This window comes from Megalops cyprinoides, chromosome 19 (assembly GCF_013368585.1).
Source record: "Megalops cyprinoides isolate fMegCyp1 chromosome 19, fMegCyp1.pri, whole genome shotgun sequence".
Taxonomy (NCBI): domain Eukaryota; kingdom Metazoa; phylum Chordata; class Actinopteri; order Elopiformes; family Megalopidae; genus Megalops; species Megalops cyprinoides.
Window position 1 is genome coordinate 14,446,026 of NC_050601.1, and position 26,488 is coordinate 14,472,513.

General features: G+C 43.9%; 1 protein-coding gene across 1 annotated transcript; it reads right to left on the bottom strand.

Moving 5' to 3' along the window:
• Positions 1-968: 968 nt before the first annotated feature.
• LOC118794083 (1-phosphatidylinositol 4,5-bisphosphate phosphodiesterase delta-3-A-like) lies at positions 969-24,764 on the bottom strand. The gene is made up of 15 exons (XM_036552229.1): positions 24,478-24,764; positions 16,697-16,864; positions 12,698-12,926; positions 11,955-12,084; positions 10,480-10,705; positions 9,791-9,992; positions 9,000-9,144; positions 8,393-8,545; positions 7,379-7,522; positions 6,081-6,237; positions 5,731-5,847; positions 5,039-5,217; positions 4,401-4,536; positions 4,060-4,209; positions 969-3,699 (listed from the first exon to the last, which is right to left on the bottom strand). Exons 1-15 carry the CDS (start codon positions 24,563-24,565, stop codon positions 3,575-3,577), a joined length of 2,349 nt encoding a protein of 782 aa, XP_036408122.1. The 5' UTR covers positions 24,566-24,764; the 3' UTR covers positions 969-3,574.
• Positions 24,765-26,488: the final 1,724 nt, after the last annotated feature.

Below are 26,488 nucleotides of genomic sequence, written 5' to 3' on the forward strand. Positions count from 1 at the left end.
AATTATACAACTACCCCATTTGTAATATGTTTATTTACAAACTCTGAGAGTATAGTGTCAGGTTCTTGCAATGGAATGTTTTCCATCCCAGTTGGAGAGTGTTTTCTGTTCCCATCACTTGTACTCCCCTGAGAACTTAATTCTGGGTTTATTCTGTTTTCTCCTTCCATGTCCAGTTTTAAGGCAATCTCCTCTAAGCATTTCCTCTAATTCTAATTCTCCTTTAGTGCTTGGCTTCTTTTCACATAATGTTTGTTCACAAATTTCTGGCCACTAGTGGAGGTAGGCTTACATCTTGGAAGAATTTTACCTTTTCTGCAGGCCTCATACTAAATTATGGCATCTTTTAATTCCTTAATTAGTAGGAATTATTACTGTAGCAACTAGTGAGAGACCTATAGGAATACCTTAAATTACAGGCAGGGAAAAACTCAAAGCCATGCACCATTGGCATATGGCCGCTATCACATTTACATTTACATTTACATTTATTCATTTAGCAGACGCTTTTATCCAAAGCGACTTACATAGGTTACAGTTCTTTACAATGTTATCCATTTATACAGCCGGATATTTACTGAGGCAACTGTGGGTTAAGTACCTTGCCCAAGGGTACAGCAGCAGTGTCCCAGCGGGGATTGAACCGGCAACCTTTCACAACCTATCACATACACATCCCTGCAGCCTTCGTCTGTCTTCCCGCATCTTTGGCATTAGCTAGCTTGCACCCTCAAACTCATCACAAGGTGCTGCCCTCATCCCCATGTTTACTGCATAATCTGTCTGCCAGATGGAACACGGGATCTCATGGCAAGTCATCCCAGCCTATCTTCCCACACACCGCACAAACACATGCACGTACACTCTCAAAGAGAAAGCATCGACAAAGCAACAAAAGGCACAGAGTCAGTGTTTTTTTTTTCACAAGTTTTTTTTTTTCTTAACAAAATGAAAACATGCTTCTCCCAGTTAACATCTTTGTTGAAAACAGCCTTCATTATGCTAAATACCAGCCAACACGGTGTGTGTATTTTGACATCAGAGAAACAAACGTTCCAGTGTTTTTCCAAGTCATTGGAAGTGAATAGAACTAAGTGCATTTTTCACCTGCTTTGACACTTGTGCTAAAGTGCGCTTAAAGCCTTGTATCAGGCCGTGAAAGATACCGGCTGTTCCCAGGATGTGTCTCTGTGCTGAGGCTGGAGTCTACGTAAGAGGGACAGGGCCTACACTATTGCAGGGCCCAGTGTCTATCACGCCTCTTCAGGCCACACCAGGCAAAGATGGCAAACAAGTGGCAGGAATCTTCATGGCAATCACAAAAGACTGGCGTCATGGCTTTGGAAACCTGTAGGCCCTAATGCATAATAACGCTAACGTAAATGATGTGTGCACAAGCTTGTCAATCAATGTAAACATTGCTATCCACTGAAAATAAGGCATAAGAGGTCCTCAGCAAACGGACTGAGAATAAACAGAATAAGCTATAAGAGAAACAACCAGACATTTCAAATGAATCAATGTCTGGTTGAAACAGGAATTAAGAAAACTGCATATAAAAAGACATGCCCAACTGAATTTATACCAATATGCCAATATGTCTTGATTTATTCTGTTGTATTCATCTTCATGTGCTGCAGATCTGTCCAAAATGGCTGATTTTATATAACAGCAATACAAACTGATATGAAAATGTATGCTCCTTCAGATTTACGAGTAAAACAATGTCAGGTTCACTTGAACTGAAATTGTTAAATAAGAAAGCATATCTGAGTTTAGGCCAATGTTTAGGAGAGCTGTTCACAAATTCCCCTCAGCTATTGGGTATTTAAGACATTGTGCCATATTTCTGGCAGCTATCTCTCAAATCTGTAGCCTTTGGGCTTCAGAACTACCGATTCTGCGTAGGACCCATATTAGCCACACCCCTGTTTTGGCTAAACTACACTGCTCTCAATCGCTAAAAAAAGCCTGTATCAAGCCAACCAAGCAGATATTTTGCACATGACATATCAGCTAATCATTTAAATTGTGCCATAAAACAAACAAACAAAAAAAAACATTCTAGCCTTTTGAATGAGTTTGTCAATTCAGGTCACTAATGATCTAGTTGTATTGAGGGCCATTATACAATGTGGACCTACAGGGGTTTGTTTGGAAAAAAAGGAATACATTTTAAAATATACTATTAAAATTTATCTACGTTATGCTGAATATTTCTAACCTAAAGCATACAAAATACACTTTAAACTAAGAAATACATCATGCAACAGATCACTTTACATCATTTTCTACAGACAATATTTCATAATATAGTAAAATACATTACTCTCATAATTCTAAGCACCATACTGTCTATGCAGTTAACCTTAGACCTGGCTTTTATACACACTTGTAGTAAATCTACAAGAAAACTGAAACCACAGACATAAGTGCATATGTGAAATGAGATAATGTGACTATAAAAAAATACACAATGCCTTTTTAAAATAAGGACATGATGGTAAAGCCAGGGGTCACATTAAACCCAGGGAAGTGAGTGAATAGAGACACCATTTACCATTCTTTAGTCCCCAGAAGAGTTTTTCAGTACAGATGATGTAAATGCAGGGCCTCTGGTAAATGCCTTTGTGAAGCCAGGGAACAGCTCTGTAGGGTGCAAGATGGCCTTTCTATGACTTGAACCATTCCCCACAATATCTGCTTCATACATGGGACATTCACTCAGAAAAGGTCCTAACAATAGCCTTTGACACGATCAGAGCACAGAATTGCCAAATTCAGAACTGCTGCAGATTTAAAGCTACAGTTACAGATCAATGTCTACTTCAATGCAGAGGATCTTGGAGAACTGTAAAATCCTATACCTTTCACTGCATTTTCTCTAAACCCTTAGTGAATACATTTAATCTTGTCAATATTTTTCTGACTCTCCATGGATCAACACAAATGTCCCCTCTAAGAACCAACTAACTTCCATACATGAATGTAGCCAGATTGTCTGTAGGAGTAAAATCCATGCATGTCACCAGTGGAAAGCCCAGCATCTGATCAATGGCAAGGGAGACAGCTAGCTGATAAAAGGGTCAATATTCTTCATCTCAGTGTTTTCACAGGTTGTCACTATGGTTTAAGATCTGACATTATAGGCAATTGATTAGTCCACCACTTTAGTAAAAGCTAAGTTTCTCTGAATTAAAACTCAAACTAAAACATGTAAAAACCTTCTAAAATTAGTTCCAGCTCCTGGTATAAGGACATGGACGTGGACCATTGACATAACACTGCAAGCTCCCAGCATCCCTGTGGAGTAATGGCTGAATGAACAAGTCTCATCTGGTGTGCAGGCCTATTGGAAAACTCCCTTCATACAAACACATACAGCAACCAGCCAGTTTTGACCTCCACTGTGGCCAACACAATGATGACCTCCTTTCCTAAGCAGGAAGTTACTGATTTGCACAGGTGCTAAGACGAGTACTGGCAGAGGCAAACATAGCCCTCCATCTCCACCCCTGTGAGGAGACTCTCCCCCAGGTGTATCAGCTGATGCGGGGTTAGAGGGACGGAGGGGTCACGCCATGCGTTTGGACACAGTCCTGATTGGGACACCTCTGCGGGACACCATGACATGGATGAAGAGAGTGGCAGGAGACAGACTGGAGCCATCAGCCTTCAGCAGGTGAACATGCCGGTAACCTGGAGGTCGGGATATTTGAGGACATTCAGACTCAATGGGGGAGGACAGTCACTCAGAATACCATTAAAAGATGGACAGCCTAGCACACGAAATTAGCTCTGAGATCATTTCTTTAATTCTGTAATTGAGTACCCAGTGCAGGTGACATATAAACTGAAATTGATTGCATAAGACTGTGGACATCTGAATTGTATAGCTGTTAACAGTGTCTGGCTCAGTGACAGTCACATATTTCACAATAAAAAGTCCGGACACAACCCCGCGCGCACGTGCATGCGCACGTGCAGGGCGCACACACAAACACACACACACACACACACACACAAACAGTCTGATTGCCGACTGGTTGCCATGGGCACCTGTTCGGAGGCTGGAGAAGGGCAGGGTGAACTGGCCTACAAAGTCATTCTTGGAGGTGTGGTCGTGGTCCTCCACCACGAAGCGCACCAGGGCCAGCTCTGGGACTTGCACCTGGAAGGTCAGGGTGCAGTCCCAGCAGGGGTTAAAACCTGGGAGGAGACAGGGGATGACCATCACACACACACACACACACACAAAGAAAATATCATTATACATCACTGTACATTGTAATTTCTGAAAACACTATTGTAAGACTGAGCGAATTCCAAAGGGCACAACATCCCTCTAAAATCCTCTCCCTAATCTAAATGCGAAGGAAAGGTTACTGAGTGAGGCGCACCATTGTTATCAACGCGGTGGGTTTTGTCACGGGTGTTGTCAATGCCAACCCCATGAATCTCCACCCACACAAGTGGGTCCACAATGGAATTGGGCTTGTCTGTGTTCAGTTTCGGTAGCTGCTGGGCCGAGATGACCTGAGCAAGACAGAGAACGGGAGAGTGCACAAGATGTCAGTCACACGGCACCCTGTGAAAGAATAAAAACACAATCTGCAGACTTCAGAAGTTCTAACTTGAACAAACCAAATAAAACTTATACTCTGTTGAAATGACCTGCAGTCCTGTAGGCTTTCTCAAAATAATCAATGCTGGATTGCAGGTTTTATTGAATCTTTTTCAATGATCTAGAGCAGCGTTTCTCAAACCTCTCCTGGAGTACCACTTGTCCTGCATGTTTTAGATCTCTCCCTGCTCCAACACAGCTGATTCAAATGATCTGTTTGTTATTAGGCAGCTTCAGGAGTTCATAACGAGTTGATCATTTGAATCAGCTGTGTTGGAGCAGGGAGAGATCTAAAACATGCAGGACAAGTGGTACTCCAGGAGAGGTTTGAGAAACGCTGATCTAGAGCTCAGACATGTACGGCGATGTGATTAGAATCATGGGACTGCTGCAGTTTGTCAGAACACTGCTCACCCGAACGGTCAGCGTAGTTGGGATGTGTCCGGGTCCACCGCCTGTGTTCTCAGGGTTGAAGTCGGAGTTGTGGTGACACAGGAAGCCAGGCTTGAGAACATAGCCGCAGCGGCCATTTTGCAGGAAGCGGCCTTGGTTAAGGTCCATTTGCTCGCCTGGCGTCTGGAAGTTGAGCGCCACTGCAAAGGACAGGGAGACGTTGGAGGGAACGGCAACACGCTGCAACAAGACACAACAGAGCAGCATGCAGTGGCTCACAGGAACATGCAGCGCCACTGAGCAACAGGAGGCAACACAGCAGCACGTAGCAACACATAACTTCTGTTGCACTCTGCAACTAAGGGCATCTCCACCAGCACAGATCAACATACTGTACTTCAGCACAGCGGAATATATTAGACACATTATTCCAGCTGGCTTCCTTCAGAATATTTGGCAGCTTTGGTTATTTATGTCAGCAGCCTTTGGCGAGCCTTCACAAACTTTCAGCTGGTGTCAAGAGAACGCATTCACATTGTGTTAAATGTTGCTCTAAATGGACCTTAAGGCAACCACACCTGAGCACTGCTGACCAGTGTCAGGACATGGAAAGTCACACAGCGTGCACCCAACGGTCACTCTCACACGCACTGCAGCCGACCCCCACCTCCGTCCCCACCGCCACCCTCCCCCTGACCCTGCCCCAGACTGACCCATCTGGCAGCCACAGTTCCACATCTCCTGGGGGTCGTAGTTGGAGGACTGGAGGCGCTGGCCGGAGGGGTAGATCCTGCTGAGGTGCTTGCTGTTGTGCCGGACAAACAGCTTCCCTGTGAGGGGAGCCAGGAGGAGAGGTCACAGGTCACAGCGGCATGTTGTCTTTCAGATGTGTCCAAAACTGCTCAGATATAATCTTATCAGAGTTTATATGAGTCCATTATTGCTCAGATATACTCTATCAGAGTTCATTTAACTCCTGACGTTCCACTGTGTGCACACACAGGTAATGTCTTCATGGAAGAAGGCCCCACCCCACCTCCCAGCCCAGCGCTCTGTCCCTTGCCTGAGTCCTTGATGTGTCTGAGGGCGTCACTCTCCGAGAAAGATGACATGTCACTGGGCGGCTTCTTGGAGGCGTGTTCAAAGCCGTGGAAGGGCACGCTGCGACAGTAATTAACTAGGGCAGACAGCTCAGGGCTCAGCTTGGATGTTTGAGGTGGCTGATAGGGCGGTGTACAACCACAAAGATACACACACACACAAACAGAAGATTACAAATGCTACACACTAATATGAACAAAAATAATTTTACACTCTACTCTACATAACACTTTTCACACGTCAGCCTGAAAAATGGTGTCTGCCAAATACACGTGCAATAATAAAAAGTTATGTCTTTGAAGAGAAGGGGTCACCTCATTCTTAGTTCTGCCTTCTTATAGTCAATAACATTGCGTGTTACACAATTGTGACCCTGGCTCCAGCTCCTGACTTTTTTGGACTGCATTTCTATCCTTCTTCCACAGTGTGGCGATGAAGTCAACATTTCTATCCACAATGTGCTCAGCTGTTTACAATTTCCCTTTTGCTTTCAATTTTTCTTTTTTTCCCCCCACAATCTGATTTATAAGTTCAGCTGTCATTCAAAATGACTTATGCTAGCAAGTTTTTAAGGGAGGGATGCATAATCCAATTTTCCCAAGTGCTCCAGAATGGTTTATTTCACACTTGGCAGGCGATGTGATAAGACACATATCACAATGTACAATCATAGGATGAGTCATCTTAAGGGGAATAACAATAAAGCAACAAACCCTTAATCAGAAAAACCTTATCTTAGCATTACATAGGAAAACCAGCTGTCAAACATTAGCATAAATCAGTGCATTCTAAACATACTGTAAGAATTGCTACTTGTGAGATATCTCTGCGTTCAGACAGGTTCCAATGAGGTGTGGTTTGCTGAAGAAAGTAAATGATGATCACAATGTATAAGTACACCTGGTATCGCAAAGCAGGGCAAATACAAAGAAATGTTACACAGAGCATGCCGATATACCACCATGATGGTCCACCCACAGCTCAAGAACAAAAGACACTGATCCAACTCTCCAACTACAAGAACAGTGGCGACTGTTATGCTAATAACATGGATGAAATGGTTGTTTCCTGTTGACAGGAATTTCTGCAGATGTGTAAATGAGCCTTCCTGAGATGCCAGGTTCCATTGTCTGTAAACCAGTTTAACTTAACTCATTTAAGGAGACTAGGCAAATCATATGGCCAACATTCCTAACAATATTTACATCCTCATCCAGAACTATACATCCAGATCACATCCCAGTACTTGCGCACCCTCACCTTTCCGGTGTCCTTCTTCCCTTTGGTCTTGTTCACATCCACTGCCTCGTCCTCTGAGCCAGAGGAGGGGAAGGAGCAACTGTCATTCTTCCCCAGATGGGGAATATCCTTCTTCCCCTTCACCAGGATCCGCCCCTTCAGATCCTGTGACAGCATGTGCACACACACTATATTACATTACGTTACATTACCTTATTGGCATTTAGCACATGCTCTAATCCACAGAAACTTGGAGAGGTTACAATTTTTACATGTTATCCATTCATAGAGCTGGATATTTACTAAGGCAATTCTAGGGTGAATACCTTGCCTAAGGGTACAGCAGCAGTGCCCCAGTGGGGAATTGAACCAGCAACCTTTCGGCTATGAGCCCTGCTCCTTACTACTATACTACCACTATGCCACTATGCTACACTGCCACCACTAGGCTACTCAATCCTTGGCAAGCTCTATGACCACGGCACACCCACACTCAGACAGACACAAACACACATACACACACATGTGCACACAGAAAGTAATTCAGCACAACCCCTCTCTCTTCTCAACATTAGCTACACGTGGTGAGCGTGTAATTCTCTGAGCAGTGCACCCTGTGTATTAATTTCAGGTTGCAGCCCTTGCTCTGCTCTTGTAGCAGGGCTCCCCACCACAGGTGCAAGTGCCGGGCGTGGCTGGGAGCCGAGAGAGAGAGAGGAGGAATTCAGAGTGAAAAAAGGAGCTGGAATGTGGGTGTCGGGCAGGGGCCCCGCTTCCTGGGCGTGATGGTCAAACAGGGGAAAATGTGAAAAATTCAGGCGCCCTCAGCTCGTACTCCACCCTCGCGCGGACATCAAAACTGAGGCAGAGGAAGCTAAGGTCAGCTTACAGCCAGATTGAACATAAACAACCGACAATAGTGCAGGGGAAACAGAGATGCATTGTCAGGAGGGAACAGAGGAGGGTGAGAGAGAATGAGAGGCACACAGAAAGAGGCCTGGAGAAACAGGAGCAGGAAAAGAGAAGGGGGCCCACCTCTGGAGAGGGCAGGTTTTTCAGCGGCTGGCTGCTGAGGGGCTTGGTGAGCAGTTTGTCCCCCAGGATGGTACGCAGGTGTCTGGCCATCACCGCCTGCTGCTCCACTGAGCAGTGATTCTCCAGGGACAGGATCAGGGGGTAAGGGGACACCTGGGGGGGTTTGTCCACGACTGTTCAATAACAACTCCGCAACAAAGACAGCTTCAACAGTCACACAGTCAATATTTTTTTCTCTATGATTTATCACTATTTACTAGCCAGAGGTTCCTCTCCACAGCTACTTAAAAATGGCTCCCATGAAAAAGCAGCTGAAGAACCCTGGGCTAATGTGTAAATCCAGAGCTTTGTTTCCTGCTGCTGGTTTCTCATTGTCTACCACACAGTGTTGGTAATGGGTGATTACTGCCTGGCAAGCTCTATGACCACAGCTACTAAGTCCTAGTCCTGGCTGCAATCCAGCAGTATTTCCATCTCTCTTTAAACACTCTCAGTACTGTAAAAGGATGTGATACTGGTTCATTTTGCATTGGTTTGGCCAGCTGACACGTTACACTTGGGTCAGACCCAGTGTGCTTGTTCCTGAGGGGGCCCATCTGGTGCCTACCTTAAAGGCATACTCGTTGATGGTCTCAATGACCTCCTTGAAGGGCACTTTCGACGTGAGGGTGTGTCCATGGTATATGACTGGCTCCCCCTTGTCTCCATCCCAGCAGTCCAGTTCCACACAGCGGCAGCCCTGGTTCAAAGCTCTGCAGATATATGCACACACACACACACACACACGGGCACACACATCCAAACATATGCACACACACAGACAATTGCACATTTGAAGCAACAGTTACTCACAGTCCCTGATTTATGCAGAGTGAATGCAACACTGCAGTTTGTGTTGTGTAGCAGTTTTTGAAATGCAGAATCTGATACAGACAGACATAGACATACACATACACACAAGTATATATGCTACACTGCAAATGAGATGGTCATAAGAGACAGAGACTGCACTGTATTATGTTTGTTACCACATATATACAGATTGCACTGTAAATTACTGTGTACAATGTATATGTTTATACAGCTGGATAAAGTTTCCCTGTAGTGTTGAATGGGACACAGTCAATGATGAATATGTTTAGACTCAGACAGCATTGATTGCGTCTGGCCAGGACACAGAAAGAGCATTTATTACATACAGTTGAGACACAGAGACAATATAGATTACATGTGGCTCACACATAGAGGCAGAATTATACATGTATAGTTACGACAGAGATAGTATTTAGTATGTATTTTTGGGATACAGAGACAGTATTGATTGCACGTTTCAGATATTCAGTATTACACAGGACAGAGGCAGTGCTGATCATATACGCTTTGGATGGGCGTGGGTACCTGATGTAGGGCTCGGTGCTGCTTGCACTGGTCACCTGGTCCTTGGTGAGGTAGGTGTTGTGTGAGGAGGAGATGAAGTAATGGGCTAGAGGCTGGGTCATGTCCTGATACACCACCGCATGCTTGGGGTTGAACACGTCATTCTCCACGGACAGCATGTACATGGTGAACCCATTCTGCGTCATGAACTGGTGTTTATGGGCTACGAGCAAGAGAACACAGCACTGCATTTGAACACAGGTACCACTGCTGGTCTCAGTAACAGTCAAATGAATATACTACATTACATTACATTATTGTCATTTAGCAGATGCTCTTATCCAGAGCAGCTTGCACTGGTTAGTCTTTTACGTTTTATCCATTTATACAGCTGAGGTAATTGTGGGTTAAGTACCTTGTCCAAGGCTACAACAGCAGTACCTCACAGTGGGGAATTGGACCAGACACCTTTCGATTACAAGTCCTGCTCCTTACTGCTATGCTACAATTCCAGCCAAATATAAGTTCCAATCAAAAAAAAAAAACACCATGATGAGGGCTCATTTTAAATAGCACAGGAATTGCTACAAAAAGTAAAGACAGGGCTACAGTACACCAGCGATCATTTTGATCTAACTCAAGGCTTACAGAGTAGCTATTGTCTGTGTGTCCATGGTGTGGTTAACAGGCACTGCTCCTTGCTGACCTACCCCAGGTGTTAAGCTCGTAGGTGAGGATGAGTTTCTGGGCGTGTTCGAGCGAGGCGTCCTCCCCCTGGTCGCCCAGGAAGTCACGCAGCTCCATGGTGGTCAGCACGCAGCCGTTGCTGGAGTAACGGCGGAACACCGCGTCCAGCTCCGGCCTCCGCAGCAGCTCCCGGCAGAACTCCTCAATCTCCACGTGATCCAGGCGCCCGTCACCCGAGCGGTCACATTTCTGCAGGCCAGAGACACACACACACAACCAAACACACACGCATTCACACACATGCATGTACACACGCGCACGGGTGGGCACACACACACACACACGTCAAAGCATATCAAATTTGCTGATAGATCAAACACATCTTTCGCAACAGTAGTCCCAGTAGTTCATGAGTTTCTTGCAGGTGCTGGGACATATTTTCATCAGTTCACTGAGTCAACTAGTAACAACCTGGGTGATTGATGTGCAAATGAGCTTGACCTGTTACGAGAATGAGAAGAGCGCAAAAACATTGGTTACAACATAGTTTTGAGAACATAATCAATTTTGCATTCAGATGAATACTTTCTGATTGTCCCATCATGTGGCATGTTATTATGAGGTTCTGTTGTTGTGATCTAGACGTAGGAGGAACAGTGGATGGACAGGGCTGTGGGAGGTCACATGATGGGGAGGGTGTCCAGCTTCAGGGCTTACAGTTGACAGATTTGATTACAATTGCAGTTCCAGTTGTTGAGCAAAAAGACAGAGAAGAAAAGTATATCTGCATGTGAATCTGTATCTCAGTTAAGAGGAGGCCTCCCGGTTGGCCGACTGCTGCGTTTATAATTGAAGACAGACTTTTCACTCCAGGCCAGGTTAGAAACAGAGCCTCCAACTCCACACAAACTCAATGTCCTATCTCCACCACTTGAAGCCACACACATATACACACAAAACACTCAGAGGAACCCATGCAGTCCAACAGCACATGAACATGTACAGTGTACACTTAGGACCACAATCACATGCACATCAATACACACAAAGAGTCATAAAATAGGCTACAATCAGAACACGCTGAAAGAAAGAATGCTGGAGTAAAATGTAGATTTATAGCAGCTGAGACATGTTCCCCACAGAAATGTCCCTGTTCGAAAACACATTACAAGCAAATATCCATCAAAGGCTCCAAGAAAAAAATCCAACCAAAACGCCAAGCTTAAGAATATCATCTCAGGTGTACAATACAATGTGTCAGGCTGTGCTTCCTGTCAGGTTTTAAGAATGTGTGTTTCAGCCAGTTGAGCCGAACAAACAATCTAATGCTCTCCCGACATAGCAGGAATGCTGGAACAACATTTTTACATTCTTCCAACTTCACAGTTAATGATGTGAAAACACGAGGAGTTGGGTGACGGTGGAATGAAACTTGTGGACGCAGATGAAGCGGGACTGATTGAGATGACAGAAAGAACGGCAGTGGCACGGTTCCCACCTTGAAGAGGGAGCGGGCGTACTGCTCGCTCAGGTCGATGTTGATCATCTGCAGCAGCCGCTTCACCTCTTCGTAGCTCATCTTCCCATCCTGGTTCTGGTCAGCCCTCCTCAGGTACCCTCGGATCCAGGTGCGGAGAGTCAAGGGTAAACGCACACAAACGCAGGCATGCGCATGCGCATGCGCACACACACACCTACACACACACACACACCTACACAAGGACACACTGATTGGAGAACTACATGTGCACACATTGCAAGGCCACGCTACAGTAAAATAATACAGCTCTGATGTAAAGACCAAAGGTCGCACATCCATCCTTCAGGTCACAATTGTCTGCCTGGATATGTATCAAACTGTCAGATTAAAACAGGCACAACTGGGACCTGGTCTTGCTACATCTGCATGCCCAGACATGTTCAAGCTCACCGCTTTGTCAATATGCCTCAAAATGAGTAAACACAGGAAGTCATTCTCGTAATTAATGCCCTATGAAACATAAACCCAGTAACTATAAATATAATTGTGCATAAACTATGGAATATTTAGTTCTAAATTCAGACTTTACAGTTTAGATTCCGTTGCTTCACAGCTTAGCTATGCCCTAGAGCTCTGCCTTTGATGGTGTTATATTCACTGCAGTCACCACCATGATCTAGCCCAGACTATAAGTGGATATTCTGCGTGCCTGGCTCCACTCTCTGTCTGTACTCAGCGTGCCTGGCCCTTGTGAGGGATATTGGTCGAGTTTCTCCTTCTGGGACATATTTGCCACCCTCTCTTTCAGGGTGCGGATTCCGCGGACCCAGCAGCTGGCCTCGTCCTCGCTCGGGCAGCACAGGTCCAGGCTCTTCCTCGCCCCCCTGAACACCACCGTGAAGCACTGGCCCTCCGGCACCGAGCCCGCCAGCCCCCGCAGCGCCTCCGACTGGCAGCCCTCGCGCACGCACTCCACCTCCGCCACAGAGACTGAGGGAAGGAGGGAGGACAGTGAAGGAAACAGCACAGAGAGACGAGAGTGAAGAGCAGAGAGACAGGGAGAGGAACAGGGGGAGGAAAGGGAACAGCAGAGAGAAAGGGAGAGAAACAGAGGGAGGAAAGGGAACAGCGGAGAGAAACAGAGACAAGATTGAAGAACAGAGAGAAAAGGAGATAATCAGAGGGTGGAGAGAAAGAGAAGAAAGAGAGTGAAGAGCAGAAAGAAAGGGAAAGAAACAGAGGGAGGGGAGGGAAAAGCAGGCAAAAAGCAAGAGAAACAGAGACATGCCACTGGTCAGGAAGGAGAAGCACAAATCAAATAACACTGTGTAGAACACTGCTTTCAACATTTTTTCCAAGGGCCTACTGGTTTCTTAACTAAGATGATTTCCTTCTGAGATCATGCCAATCAATAACCAAGAAACCAGCTAATAAGTTCAGACTGTAATTCATGTATTCAGGGAAAAAAGTTAAGAAGTTAAATGATTAAACGAGGAACAAACAAAAAATTTCCCCTGTCAAATACACATATCAAATATGCGTTACAATCAGCCTAGTCAACAAGAACACAGAGGAAAAAAGTATCATTCCTGTGTGGACACTTCCAGTAAGTCATAAAAAGCTATTTAACAGATGACGTTCACTGAGATGATATTGGTCAGGGCCTACTTTTTTTGGGGACCCAGTCAGTCTAATGATTTGTAGTGGTTAGAGCATGACTAATGAGCCATTGGGTTTGAGGGCTAGTAAAACAGCACTGCTGACTCGGCACCTTGGGTCCTTGAGAGCATGGATTGCTGAGGTAAAATTCTACTTAAAATAAGAGGGGTCCAGAAAAACATCACAATGTTAGTTGCAAGATGAGCTCTGAATTTAAATGCAGCCTTTGGACACGCACCGTAATGGAAACAACACTTTGGTGTCAATGGGTCTCTGAACCAGGGCCAGGAGACATTGGACATTTAAAAAAAGCACCATTGGCTGATTTGCAACGTGACACTGATGGGTGGGTAGGTTCTGATTTAATACCTGGTACACAGACAAGAATGCCAGGGAGGCAGGCAAGGCACTCACACGTGGGACAGAAACATTTGCCCTTCTGTCAAACTAGAGTGCCAATCCCCTCCACCTACAAACAACTACCCAATGGGAATTGAAAAAAACCCATCTGAAGCTTCAAAATCCCATTTTAGTTGGAGTTAATCTGAATTCGTCCAGGAAAGTCATGTGTGTTCTCCTTTAGATGCCTCATTAGCATACCTCCCCCGTGAAATAGCATCCATCTCCCGTAAAACGGTAAGCCTCCGCTGCTGGCCTGACTCATCTGCAATAAATATGAGTGATTAAGCCATGTGGTTTCGTAGGGCACTAATGGGGCCACTTCCAAAGACACCAACCTCTGACACAGATACTGCTCCCTCACCCAGGCAGACACATGTTAATGGCACCCAGGCCCTCTCTTCTCCGGGTGCTTAAACACCCTCATGAACCGACAGACTCCTGCCCTCAAATTCCCACAGCTGCGTGAGAAGAGACTGACATGTCAGTCCCTAGGAGGGCAGATGCACGGGGCTGATGGGACTGGAGGCTGACCTGACAGCAGCAGTCTGGCTTGGAGGAGGCTGTGCGGCATTCTGCCCCAGGGCCCATTAAACAACGGGGCTAACATGGAGCAGCAGGTGTGAGACCCTGGTGACACCTGCAGGTGACGAGGCGGCTTTGTGTGCCTCCCGGTGGGGAGCATGCCCTGCGATGGCCCCTGGGACAGCCGGGACAGCCGCTACAGTGTTAGCGGATCTTGCTGCGGCCTTGTCACAGTTGTCTGCAGGAGCAGGCCTGGGCACCATGTCATTGGAGACCGCTGCCAAGGGGGGGGGGGGGGGGGTGATGGGGGCTGGAGCGATGTGGAGGCATGGTGCCGTTTCTAATTTTGGGTTGGAAGTTACGATCCCTGTAGCTCGACGACACCCCCACCCTCCCCCCCTAATCGCCATGTTCCTTCGAACTGAGGCTGGAAGCAGGCCCATGTTCAGTTCAGCAAAGGGGGGAGACAGTGGGGACATAGCCCAAATTCCACAGGAGGGGGGTGGATGAGGAGTTACTGCTCCTTCAGCGGCAGGGTGTGTGTGTGTGCGTGCGTGTGCATGAGGGGGGGCTGTTGCACAACAAGAGTGGCAGAATAAGCCGAGATCATGTGAGCCTAGCTCCAGACAGGCTCCGTTTCCCTCACTGAGGGAGTTTACTGCATAATTAGGATGGCTTCAAGTTAATAAAGACAATTTAAGTGCAAAGGACATTGGTTTACTGCTCATGAGTAAACCCATGACCAAAGTAGAAGGACTTGCACATACTTGCAATTCCCACTTGCTAATAAGCATTCTGGCCCACTGCAATACATACTCATTTCATAGTGTGTGAAAACTGTGCAAAAAGAACAGAATTAAAATGACAAGATGCAGATATATTTTAAGGGTGATGTGCTCACATGGATCTCGTATCACATTATCTAGCAGTGTATATCTTTAAGCAGGCACTGCCATCTCTCCTCAATTTCTCTCAGTTCAGGTGTTCCCACCTTCTCCCAGGTCTTATCACACCGGTAGATTAGCGCTGTTTCCGCTTCCAACACCAGCAGTGTGACATGTCTGTGCTGCTATGATGTTAAAGTGTTATGTCACAAACACATGCTTATAGGCCACAAATACCAGCTCATGATCTGCATTAATTTCTTCCTTACCACTCTGTATGCTCACAGTTGGTGTCTTTCCCTATTTTGTAATGGGGCTGCTCTGTCCTGAACATAAGCTTTGAGGTTATTAGTACCTCTGTGATTTTAGCTGTAAGATTTTGGGTTATTCAGACTACTGCATCTAAAATGGTTATTAGGACAAGTTTCTTTGCTCAACAGATACACAAAAAGGAATAAAATCACTTTAAACAGCAGACCCACATTACAGACATGAGTCAGCACAAGTAACTATTTTCAGTCATGCCTGGGGTTTCAGAATATTTGCACATCCTATTCTGTCAGCACAAATAAGGGCAACTTTTTGGAATCAGAGCCATTCATCTCACTGTCCCTGTGGAATCTGAGGATCAGATGGAGCTTGTGAAAGAATGGGGAGCATGAATTTTGTAGAATGATGCATCATACTTCAAAAAGCTTTCACATAGAGTATGATGTGGATCCATTTGTACTCAAAATACAGATATTTTCCGGCTAATATAAAACCCAGCAAGTCAGAGACATTTGATCTCTAGCCCTCTGTGAAAGAGATAAATTTACAAACAAATTCTGTAGCACAGGCATTCTGGGTAAGGATTAGCCCACTGCCCTTTGCTTTCTCCATACATTTTCCAAATTCAAATGTTACTTTTAAGATTTAGAAAAAATTACAAAAACTTGTAATGGAATCTGGCATGTATGTGGGGGGTTATGTCACAGATCCTTGGAAAAACTCACGAGGCTACACTGATGGATCCTCTACCGGAGAAGACCATCAGGGAAATGTCTTGCTACCCCAGCAAAACTGGAGAAGTCCTGAAGATGGCAATCAGTCATGGATTTCGGGGTCATGGTGGAGCAAGGAATTGAGGAAAGACACAACGCATCACTTTTAGAATACCCCCCTCCCACCACAACCATCACCTTTGCCACCACGCTCTCTCACATCTTTCCCTCTCCATCCTTCTCTTGCCACCTCTTATCCCACCTACTTCCCTCCATTTCCCCCGGTCCCCACCCGCTCCCCCTCACTCACAGGTCTGCTGGTCCTTGGCCTTGCGGGAGCTCTTGCTGGACTCGCACCACACGGTGACCCCGTCCTCCAGCAGGCGAAGGCTGCGGCTCTTCTTCCAGCGCTGGGAGCGCACCTTCACCATGCTGGAGCCCTGCATCATCAGCCGCACGTCATCGTCATCCAGCACACCTGAGTGGGGAGACAGCGCAGACTGCATTCAACCCGCTCGACTTCACACGCCATTCGGCCAGCTCGCAGGTACAGTATCATCACTCATGCAGGTATCGTTTTTATCCCTACATAGGGAAGGTGCAGTAAGCTATTGCGCCCTTGACAAAGATACTTAACCCAGATTGCTTCATCTATTGATGACATACAGAACCAGTCAAAAGGCTGGACACAACTGATTAACATAAGGGGAAACATGCATTCAAAGACATTTTGATCTAAAAACGTATGCTTAAATGCTTGAAATTTGTTTTAGACAAATATAAATAGTGAAGTTTATAGCTACGTATGAATTTCTTTACAAAAAATGTAAAAAATATTTTTGGCAACTTTGAAGACTCTAAAATGTAGTTAATCTATAGCGAATATACTTATAAGGTAACTTTAGTTTAGTTTAACACTTTTTAGGTCACTGCATAATTCCATTTGTTTCATTTCATAGTTGATGTCTTTACTATTATTCTTAATTGTGGAAAACAGCAAAAATAAAGAAAACTCCTTCTATGTGTAGGTGTGTCCAAACTTTTGACTAGTACTGTATAAGGAATACATGCTGCTCTAAGTAAGTGTTTCTACTTAGAAAATAATAATACGTGAAATACATATGAACATGATTATTTGACTTGAGGGGATGATAATACTATAGCGCTTTTATTTAACTTACTTTGCTGTCAAGACAGATTTAAACCCCCGACAGAGACATCTCTTTACAAATGTTTCAAGCACCTATCTATTGCAAAACGTTTTAACCAAAGGTGAATAGTTTTAACTATACAATATAGTAGGAGTGGTTAGGCAGCATCTGAAAAACGCAAGACACAATACAGGTAACACAAAGGTCACAACAAACAGCACACACATACTTGTCACTACCACATGTACTTTTGGTGTGTAACATCAAAACACCCCCTCCATTGTATATACAAATGGGCCAGGACTCTATGTGGGCTGAGAACTACCTTCTGCTGCATTGAACTAATCAGACAGACATGCATGTGCATGAATTTGGATATTCTTAAGGCTTGTTGTTTACTGGTTTATGCAGACTGAAAAACCAAACCCAGGACTGCACCAGCTGGATCTGGTTCAGAAGTGCGTAAGACATAGGTTCTTAGAACTGATCTGGCCTGGTGCCAGGCTTTGTCTTCCTCTGGGCTAGTAGGGTGTGAACCAGCTTCCCACAGCTAAAAACATGAAGGGCTCTACGTCACATGCTGACATCCACACCAGCAGAAACCGCTTTCGCCCAGGTGATTCAATATTACTGCACTCTGAGCCATTTAGGCTGTTCCCAAAACAGACATCTTTTCAGTCTAAAATATATTAGGTAATAATCCAAGAACGTCATTTTAAATAATAAAACAATTCAACAAAAAGCAGGAAAACTGAAGACACATAAAAGCAAGGATTTAAAAGCTAAATAAATATTATAAATATTGTCAGTTCTATTCATTTCCCACAAGCAGTTCACATGAACAAAGTTTGTGCTTTAAATACTAGCCAGCCACCCCTCCTACTCTTCTCCCAGTTTTATTTCGACAAGGAATCTTTGCCTTCCTGCTTATTGAAAACTTGGATTCCCCTACGCACACCAGTTTCACTCCAAGTCCCTTCCTGTGGAGATAAAAGAAGTGTGAAAGAGAGAAAAAAGGCTAGGGCTTGCATGCATTCTGATTAACAGAACAAAATTTTGTCAGTCTGCTATTTGCCTTAAGTGTCTTTTTTTTCATTCTACTCCAGTGGTCAGTTTAAAAGCAAGGCCTCGATAAACTGAGGATTTAGAATGCGGACCCACGAAAAGAGTTGGAATTGGGCATAATTCCACTAAGCTTAAGCAGAATTCCCTAAATTGTACATTTACCACAGGCTATTCTAATGAAGTAGTGCAGCAGGGGGACACACATGGTGCCACTGCGATGAATAGGCCATTACAGAAGACAGACAGCGAGTCGGGATTCATGGTGCTCCTCTGCCAGGAAAACTGCTGAGCTTTTATAGTGATGGGAATTTAATGCTCTGATGTCTTTCACAGAACAATTTATTTCTCATGCCCTGTGTCTGCATTTCACAACGGCCCTGGTTAAGATTTCAAGAGAAACCACAACCTCCAATATCAGTGAAAATGACCAGCTGTTAATATCTACTTTGATTCCCTATGGTTAAAATAAAAAAAATACTCTTGCCAAGATCCTGAACACACAAATCATGAGAAACACAAAGATTAGGCCCATCTTCTCTGTGCAGGGTAGACACTGTTTGGGCCAAGACAGGAAACAGACTGTGAAATTGATCTGCTTCGGCAGGTAAATGAAAAGCAAGTTGCGTCTGAGTGAGGTCCAGCACTGTGGTAGGGTACTCCTGGCTCCAGAGTCTGGACTGGGCAATATGAGGCCCATTCGTCATTCTAGTTAATGTCATCTCTGTCATTTCCCCTTCAGTATGTTAAAGAGTTGAAAAGAACACTGCAGAGATTCATACTATCCCTCAATAAATAAATCTCTGAATAGATATTTAGGTTATATGAAGGAAAATACTCTCCTCAAAATCTAGATAGTCCCTTTGAAGCAGGATCAACAGAACTCACTCCAAAGCAATTTGCCACAGTCAGGATATCAGTGAGCTGGGTATCTGTCTTATAAGCAAGCCGACTGTGTCTAAGAGATGAAAGCCTAATCAAGAAGCACTGTAGAGCTCTCCAGATCTCCAGACTCATCTGCCCCGAGACTATTCTTATCCTGTCTTGCAGAGAGAGCAGGGATCTTCATTATCATCATTATCAGGAACCCCCATCAAGGGTGATGTACTTAGCTAATATAGTGCATATTATCCATTTATACATGCTGACGCTTGCTCGGGTAATTCAGGTATTTCACCTTGTTCAAGAGTACAACAGCAGCACACTTCACTGGCACCTTCTGGTTACAAGCCCAGTCCCTAATCACTATGTCTCTCTGCTGCCCATCTGGTATAAAAGGAGACCTTTTGTTTGTCGGCAAAACAGTTTCCTGGGTGCAACCGCAGGCAGGCAATTTCTATTGGCAGGACACTGGTCCCCACTGAGTGTGCCTGAGACAGCCAGGCAGTTTCATCTTAAGCACTGGAGTAAACAGGCCAACCTGCCAAATCTCCCACCTTTCTCCTCTTATACAAGCTCACCCCCTGTCAGACTCATTGAAAGTTTACAATATACACCCCCCCCCCCCTCCACTCTCCATACACGCACACTCCATAACCCTGCCTGGGAGCCCACTGCAGTAGATCTAGGGGAAATAAGAACCACATTGTTCCAACCAGAGGTGAAAGGAGTGCTATTTCAAACTCACTGACTGGTCATCCACTGTTCTGGAGTCAGTGAAGAGCGTGGCTGATTCTCAGAGACACAGCATTCCTCTGAGGTGCAGGGAATGAGATGCCCTGGTTGCCAAGGCAAGAAGTAGGGCATCGTTTTAATGGGCCTGCACCCTGGTAACCAGCACTGAGGAGAGGGGTACCGCTTGAGGGCTTATTCTTCAAACAGAAACGTTTTTCTCACCCTGGCTGTAACCTTGAAACATCCGTGAAATGTTCAAGTTTTTAAATTATCCATGAGACCCCTTTACACATGCTGCCCTGTTGCCCTTGGTTCCTACAGAGAATGAGAAGCATTCAGCACTTTGTCGGGACGCTGGCATGTCAACTTGGCATGCTAGTGGGCTATGTGAAGCAGTTTGCACCCAGAAGCTTGCCCATCCTCTTGAAACTGTTTATCTGTTCAACCTTTGTGAGGAGCACTGACAAATGTTATTTATCAGTTTAACAGGCCATTTCAAACTCACACAGCACATGATATGGTGATGAGCCGCTAAGACGGACACACTTCAAATGGAAGCTTTTGTGTTGTAATTCTTTCCAGGCTGGTAATGGCCAGGCTATGTTGATACACAGGTTTCTACCTTTTGAAAACTAATATGTTAATGTTAAAATAACACGGAAACTGTGTATGCCAGATTGACCATGGCATCTCAGCTGAGATGTCACCACAATGTTTGAAGTACACAATAATCATGGCCGGTGCCTTTTTTCCCCAGTTTTCACCAAAATGCTGTAATTGCTGTAAATTGCATCACATTATTGGCATTCAGCAGACACTCTTATCCAGTGCAACTTACATAGGTTACATTTTAATATGTTATCCATTTATACAGCTGGATATTTACTGAGGCAATTCTGGGTTAAGTACCTTGCTCAAGGGTACAACAACAGTGCCCCAGCAGGGAATCAAACCGGCAATCTTTCGGTTACAAGTCCTGCTCCTTACCACTATGCTACACTGCCGTTTTTGCTGCTTATATACAACTTTTACACCTATTCAACTTATGTTGTATAATATATTTGAAACACCATTTCAAGGCTGAGGATAATTCTCTTAACACAGAGCCAAACTTTCCACCTCCATTCTCACTGACCTAAAGAAGCCCAGTTGTCATCAAGTTCCAAGAGAGGGCTGAGCCTGGGTTGACTGCACTGTAAAAGCATTGTTCTCAGTCATCAAGTTAGTGTTTTAAACATATTATTCATCATATCACATCATAGATTTTGACTTGAAGGTCCATTTAAATACCCATTTTTCTCAACACTCCTCTAATCCCCTGCAAGTACGTACATTGTTGTGTCAGGAAAGTGTGTGTAGATTAATTCCTTGTATCTGGACTATACCAATTAAACATTAAGCAAAGACTAATTCCATTTGGTAAGTCCTTTTATCATTATTGCATCCCATTTAAGCATGTTGCACTTGTAAAGTAATGTCCAGTTTCCACAGTGGCAAGAAAGCCCAGGAAACTTCCATCAGAGATTCTGGACCATGCATACATTGACCACTGCAAAACACCAACAGTGTCATCTTTGGGTCAACTTAATTTTAATCTTAATAAAGAACGCTCTGCCAGGTGCTCACTTGGCACATAATTTGACATGTACATTCTCACAGCTAAGGGTCTGATGAATCAGGGCTGATATGCAGTTAGGCAGTCATGGAACTGCTGTTTGTGAGAATTTGTGTGCGGTGTTTTTCAGTACAACAATGCCCTGGTGTACCCACCCCTCCCAAAGGCATATTAAACCTTATTCCTAAAGTATGTAAGCTCATCAAACAGAAAAAACTGCCCCAGACGTCAGTGATCCAGTGATAATTACTGCTGAGCATGAATAACTGGCAGTGTTCCTGGAGTGGCACAGTGGTCACTGGATTATAACACCTAAGGATGTATTCACGTGCATCTTAAACTCAAATGATGAATCGCCCAATTCTGTGGCACAGTGAACATTAAACAGAGGGTCGACACAGGCAAAAATACAGACAGCAACTTCATTTCAAACGGTGATCTTTCTGCTTACGTTCTAGGCTCTGCATATATTAGAGGTCCTCCTCCATAATTGTATCTATAAGATTGATAGCCCCTTTAACAGACTCCTTGAGGGGGAGTTGCCAGCCTGTTCATTGGCTTTGATTTACAGCAGGCACCGCACAGACCCTGAGTCTTTATGTTATATAAGTGCGTTAATCAAATCATCTGTGTCCATTATCAAAAAGGATGAGCAAGGAAATGGCATTGTAACGCTAAAATGAAAAATGAAGAGATTTTGGGTAGCAGTAGTGAAGCACCACAGGAGCAGGTCCTTGTGTTTAATCCCAGTTATTATAAGATTCAACAGCATCAAATATCCAGAACTTATATTTCAGAGTTATATAAAATACAAATGAAGTAGCGCAAATGAAGGCATATGCAAAATTATTTCATTTGAAAGTTAACATACAATTTATTTTTTTTCTTTGCAAAACAGGTTACAATCAAGCAAAAACCACAGGTTTGCATTATTTGTCCATGTAAAGTTTGTTTTTGATAATGCAGAATTATTAATGCATTATGTGTATATTTCTTACCAATTCATTATGAAAGCCCTGATTAAAATTACTCAAAAATGCTTATCTTTGTCAGTCTTTTCCTGCATTTACAGTTGTTTATAACATATCTGCATGCAACTGAAAAAAGCACTACACAAACATTCTTTCAGTCAGGTATTATATTATATATATATATATATATGACCAGTGCATTTGCTGTTTAATGGCTATGACATGAGTTTCCCTTCATGGGGATTAACCATGCCACCATCTTGACTCCAGAACATGAAATCACTGTAGTAGATTAGCAAAAATGATGAGATCTGCAAGAAATATGATCTTGGTAAACAGTACAGTGCTCAGATGCATTCAAGGAGGACATGACATGATATCCAGACATGCATGGTCAGCCCTAGGGCTTAACAGGTGCTTTGAAATTCCTGTGTCCCTCCTCAGTACATCTCTATTTTGGTCATAGAAGTGTGACTGGGGGGGGGAGGTGGCAGTCTCTGAATCAGGCAGTGGATCAGGGTGTTGTTGAGACAGTTCACAAACACATGACTTTCAGTCATGAACACACACACACACACAATACCCACTCTTGCACAGCCTTCCTCTCTCTGTTCCTCTCCATTTTAAGTGCTCTTGCATGGGAGTATTGTCTGCATGCTGCCAAGACTGTGCATTCCCAACAAAGTAGAACAATAAATTACCAAATTTGATTTTTTACAGTTGAGCTCTTCTAGAACAATGCTGGTGCAATATGTGCAAAACTACTATACTGTGTATTAAGAACATAAAGTATATTTATTCACTTCAGTTTATTCTCTTCTACACCAAAAGTTTTTTTTTTCCCGTAAATCTTTGACTGGTACCCTTTTCAGCATATCAGTTATTCTGAAACAAACACACCAAACGTAAAAGATAAAATAAATAATCCTAAATATTCTTATCCCATACAGCTAGGCACATTATATTTGAAAGCAGTTTAGATTTGCAAGCATTCTTCTGAACAATGCCGTCATTTCACGCGTGTATCCATGTGTATTCTCAAGCATAGGGGACGTCCCATGGGACTGCACAGACGTTTAATTGTGTCATTCATGTAGTTATTATTGGTGTTGCTATTGATCTACAAGGTGCAGAAACGCCCAGCATGGTTGAATTAACATTAAACCTCACCAACTGACCTGGACCAAACGAGTCAACCACTGACCTCGCCTACTAACCCGCGAGCAAAGCTGCACAGGAGTGACAGTTAAGGTGGGGGTGCGTACTGCCTGCTTGTTTGAAAGAATACCACGGGGACAGGGTTTAATTTCAGAGACGGGAAAGAACTGGCCTTGATCCTATGTTAGCTACACGACGACACTGCCTCGGCATCTAAGATTTCTAAATGCACTTCAAGCCGGGATAAGATTTCCAGATGACCGGTTTCGCAAAATCACCCCAATGAACAAATAAGATGAAAAAGTGGGAATGCGTCTGCGCCGCGATCGACGTGTTCTACCACAAACTCAAATCTGTCACGAGCCATCTCCTAGACGACGAAGGGCCGAGGTATACGACACACCATTAATATCTCCCTGGCGTGACTATCCAGTCCGCTGGTCGTCAACCACCTTTCACTCACTAATAAGTGCCCGCTAAATGGAAGAAAATCAGATTCAAAGCTTGGTCGCATCCTTACCCAGCCTTCGTAGTGTATCGTGCGTTTTTGAATCATGCGCCTTAGATTCTTTTTGTACAGGTTTTGTCTTCTTGCTCCATCCCAACATGATGCTTCTACAGCTAGTTCCCCAGCTTTTCACTTTCCCCTCTTTGTTAAATTATTACGTATTGCTTAGTTGTTTGACGCGTATACTGTGTCCACAGATTGACGTTTTCTCTGCTCTCAATGTACTGCGAGTTGCATTGCCGTGAAGTCCCCAAAACTATTAGCGCCACAAAACTTTTCCTTCTCAAGTAAAGGAGACTGCCCACACTCAATCGCAGTGCATAGGTCCCTCCCTGATTGCCTTTCAAAGAGCAAAGCGTAACCCGATTCCCTGTGAGCTTGCAGTGAATCTAAGTCTTGCGCTGAGGAACTACTGAGGAACCGGCGTAATAAACCCATATATACATAATATGATATACACGCACACACCATGGTTGTCAATAACCAGAAAGCACCTTTTCCACGGCTAGTCATTAAAATGCGCAGATTCGTTTTGAATTCAATACTTCCAGCATAAACCATTATTCAATTTTTTTTTTTTTTGTAAGAGTGGGGAAATCAGTCTGGATAGTACAGTGGTTTGTACTAAAGTAAAGAGATTACGTTTACTCTTTACCTCTTTAATTTAATATACGTAAAGAGAGTTGTGATGACAGAATCTGTCCTTGAATCAGATATCGGACGCACTGGTGTCAGCTAAGGAGTATATTATACAGTTTATTTGATACTATGGATATCTCAATTGACATTTCAGTCGACAGCTGTAGCACTTTTAGGCTATTTCTAAATATACTGTAGGTTCCTGTGTTTTTTTTTTTTTCTTTTTCCCAGAGCGCCTTTAAAATCAATTCACGATGGGTTGCAAGTTAAAATTTATGTAAACAACTGGAACCTAAAATATAGGAGCGGCTTACAGCTAATAAGAAACCGATGGATGTATACCTTTGATCAATTCCAGCCTAGGGAATGAATAGCCACACCCCGTATGACAATCCCATTGTCCTGTCACAATGAGAGTAGTTTTCAGACTGATTCACGTCCACGCGTTAAATGAACGAGCGTGTTTGGGCTCTTTTCGATTGCTTCTCCTTCAATGCCCTCAAGTGGTACATTCGTCTTAACACAAACCTCATAGCCCATTTATTTAAGATTTTACCAATTTAAAAGAACCACAGCTGTCACTACCGACATTGCCTCAGTTTTGTAATGACACGATTAATACATTTTCTCCATCACAGTTCTAGTTTTCTGATGGTAATCACTGCTTGGTTCTTGTTTGTTTACCAAACCATAATCGGCAGTACACAACAGCAAAATATCAATCAATGCAGTGCGTCATACACTTAGGACTACATTAACACTGTACATAAGCTACAGCTTCCACGACACCATTCATATGCAAGTTTCACATTACCCATTAATGCAGCGGTATGACACGACAACCATATCAGATATAGTTTCCACAAAGGTACAAATCATCTTTGCATCTTGCCTACGCTGTGGTGGTGCAGTAAAATATATAAAGAACTTTGCCGGGTTGTCATTTCAAAACTGCAAAGAAATGCTCAAAAGTTCAAATCGGTATTTAAATCAAAACTGTTCTTTTGTAAAGAGAATGTAACACTCTTACAAGGAGTTACAAGTTTCATCTTACTGGAAGATGATATCGGTTGCTACATGTGGCATGTCGTGCAAATGTCGGCGTTACATCAGAGGAATCATTCAGTTCAAAATGCATGACTCAGTTGATATTCCAGAGTATTTCTCGGTAGCCTAAGAAGAATCAATGACGAATGATATAGTGAAGCAATGTCAATGAAGTTGCATTTGTGGATTGTACAATATCAGGTTATTTGTTACGGAATTATTAAAATAATAATGCATATTCTTAGAGTGATGTTTTTCACGTGTTTCAGTGATTTGTCTATAATACCACAGTGCCCTCATGTGTACAACTCTGGAATTGCATACACACCACTCCTTT

What these genes read in the sequence shown, in the direction of transcription:
- LOC118794083 (XM_036552229.1), bottom strand. Translation starts at nt 24,565, where the DNA reads ATGTTGGGATGGAGCAAGAAGACAAAACCTGTACAAAAAGAATCTAAG. An exon ending in AGCACCGAGCCCTACATCAG is followed by an intron (nt 9,145 to 9,790) that starts GTACCCACGCCC and finishes ATATATCTGCAG; the next exon opens with AGCTTTGAACCAGGGCTGCC. An exon ending in CCACCGCGTTGATAACAATG is followed by an intron (nt 4,210 to 4,400) that starts GTGCGCCTCACT and finishes GTCTCCTCCCAG; the next exon opens with GTTTTAACCCCTGCTGGGAC.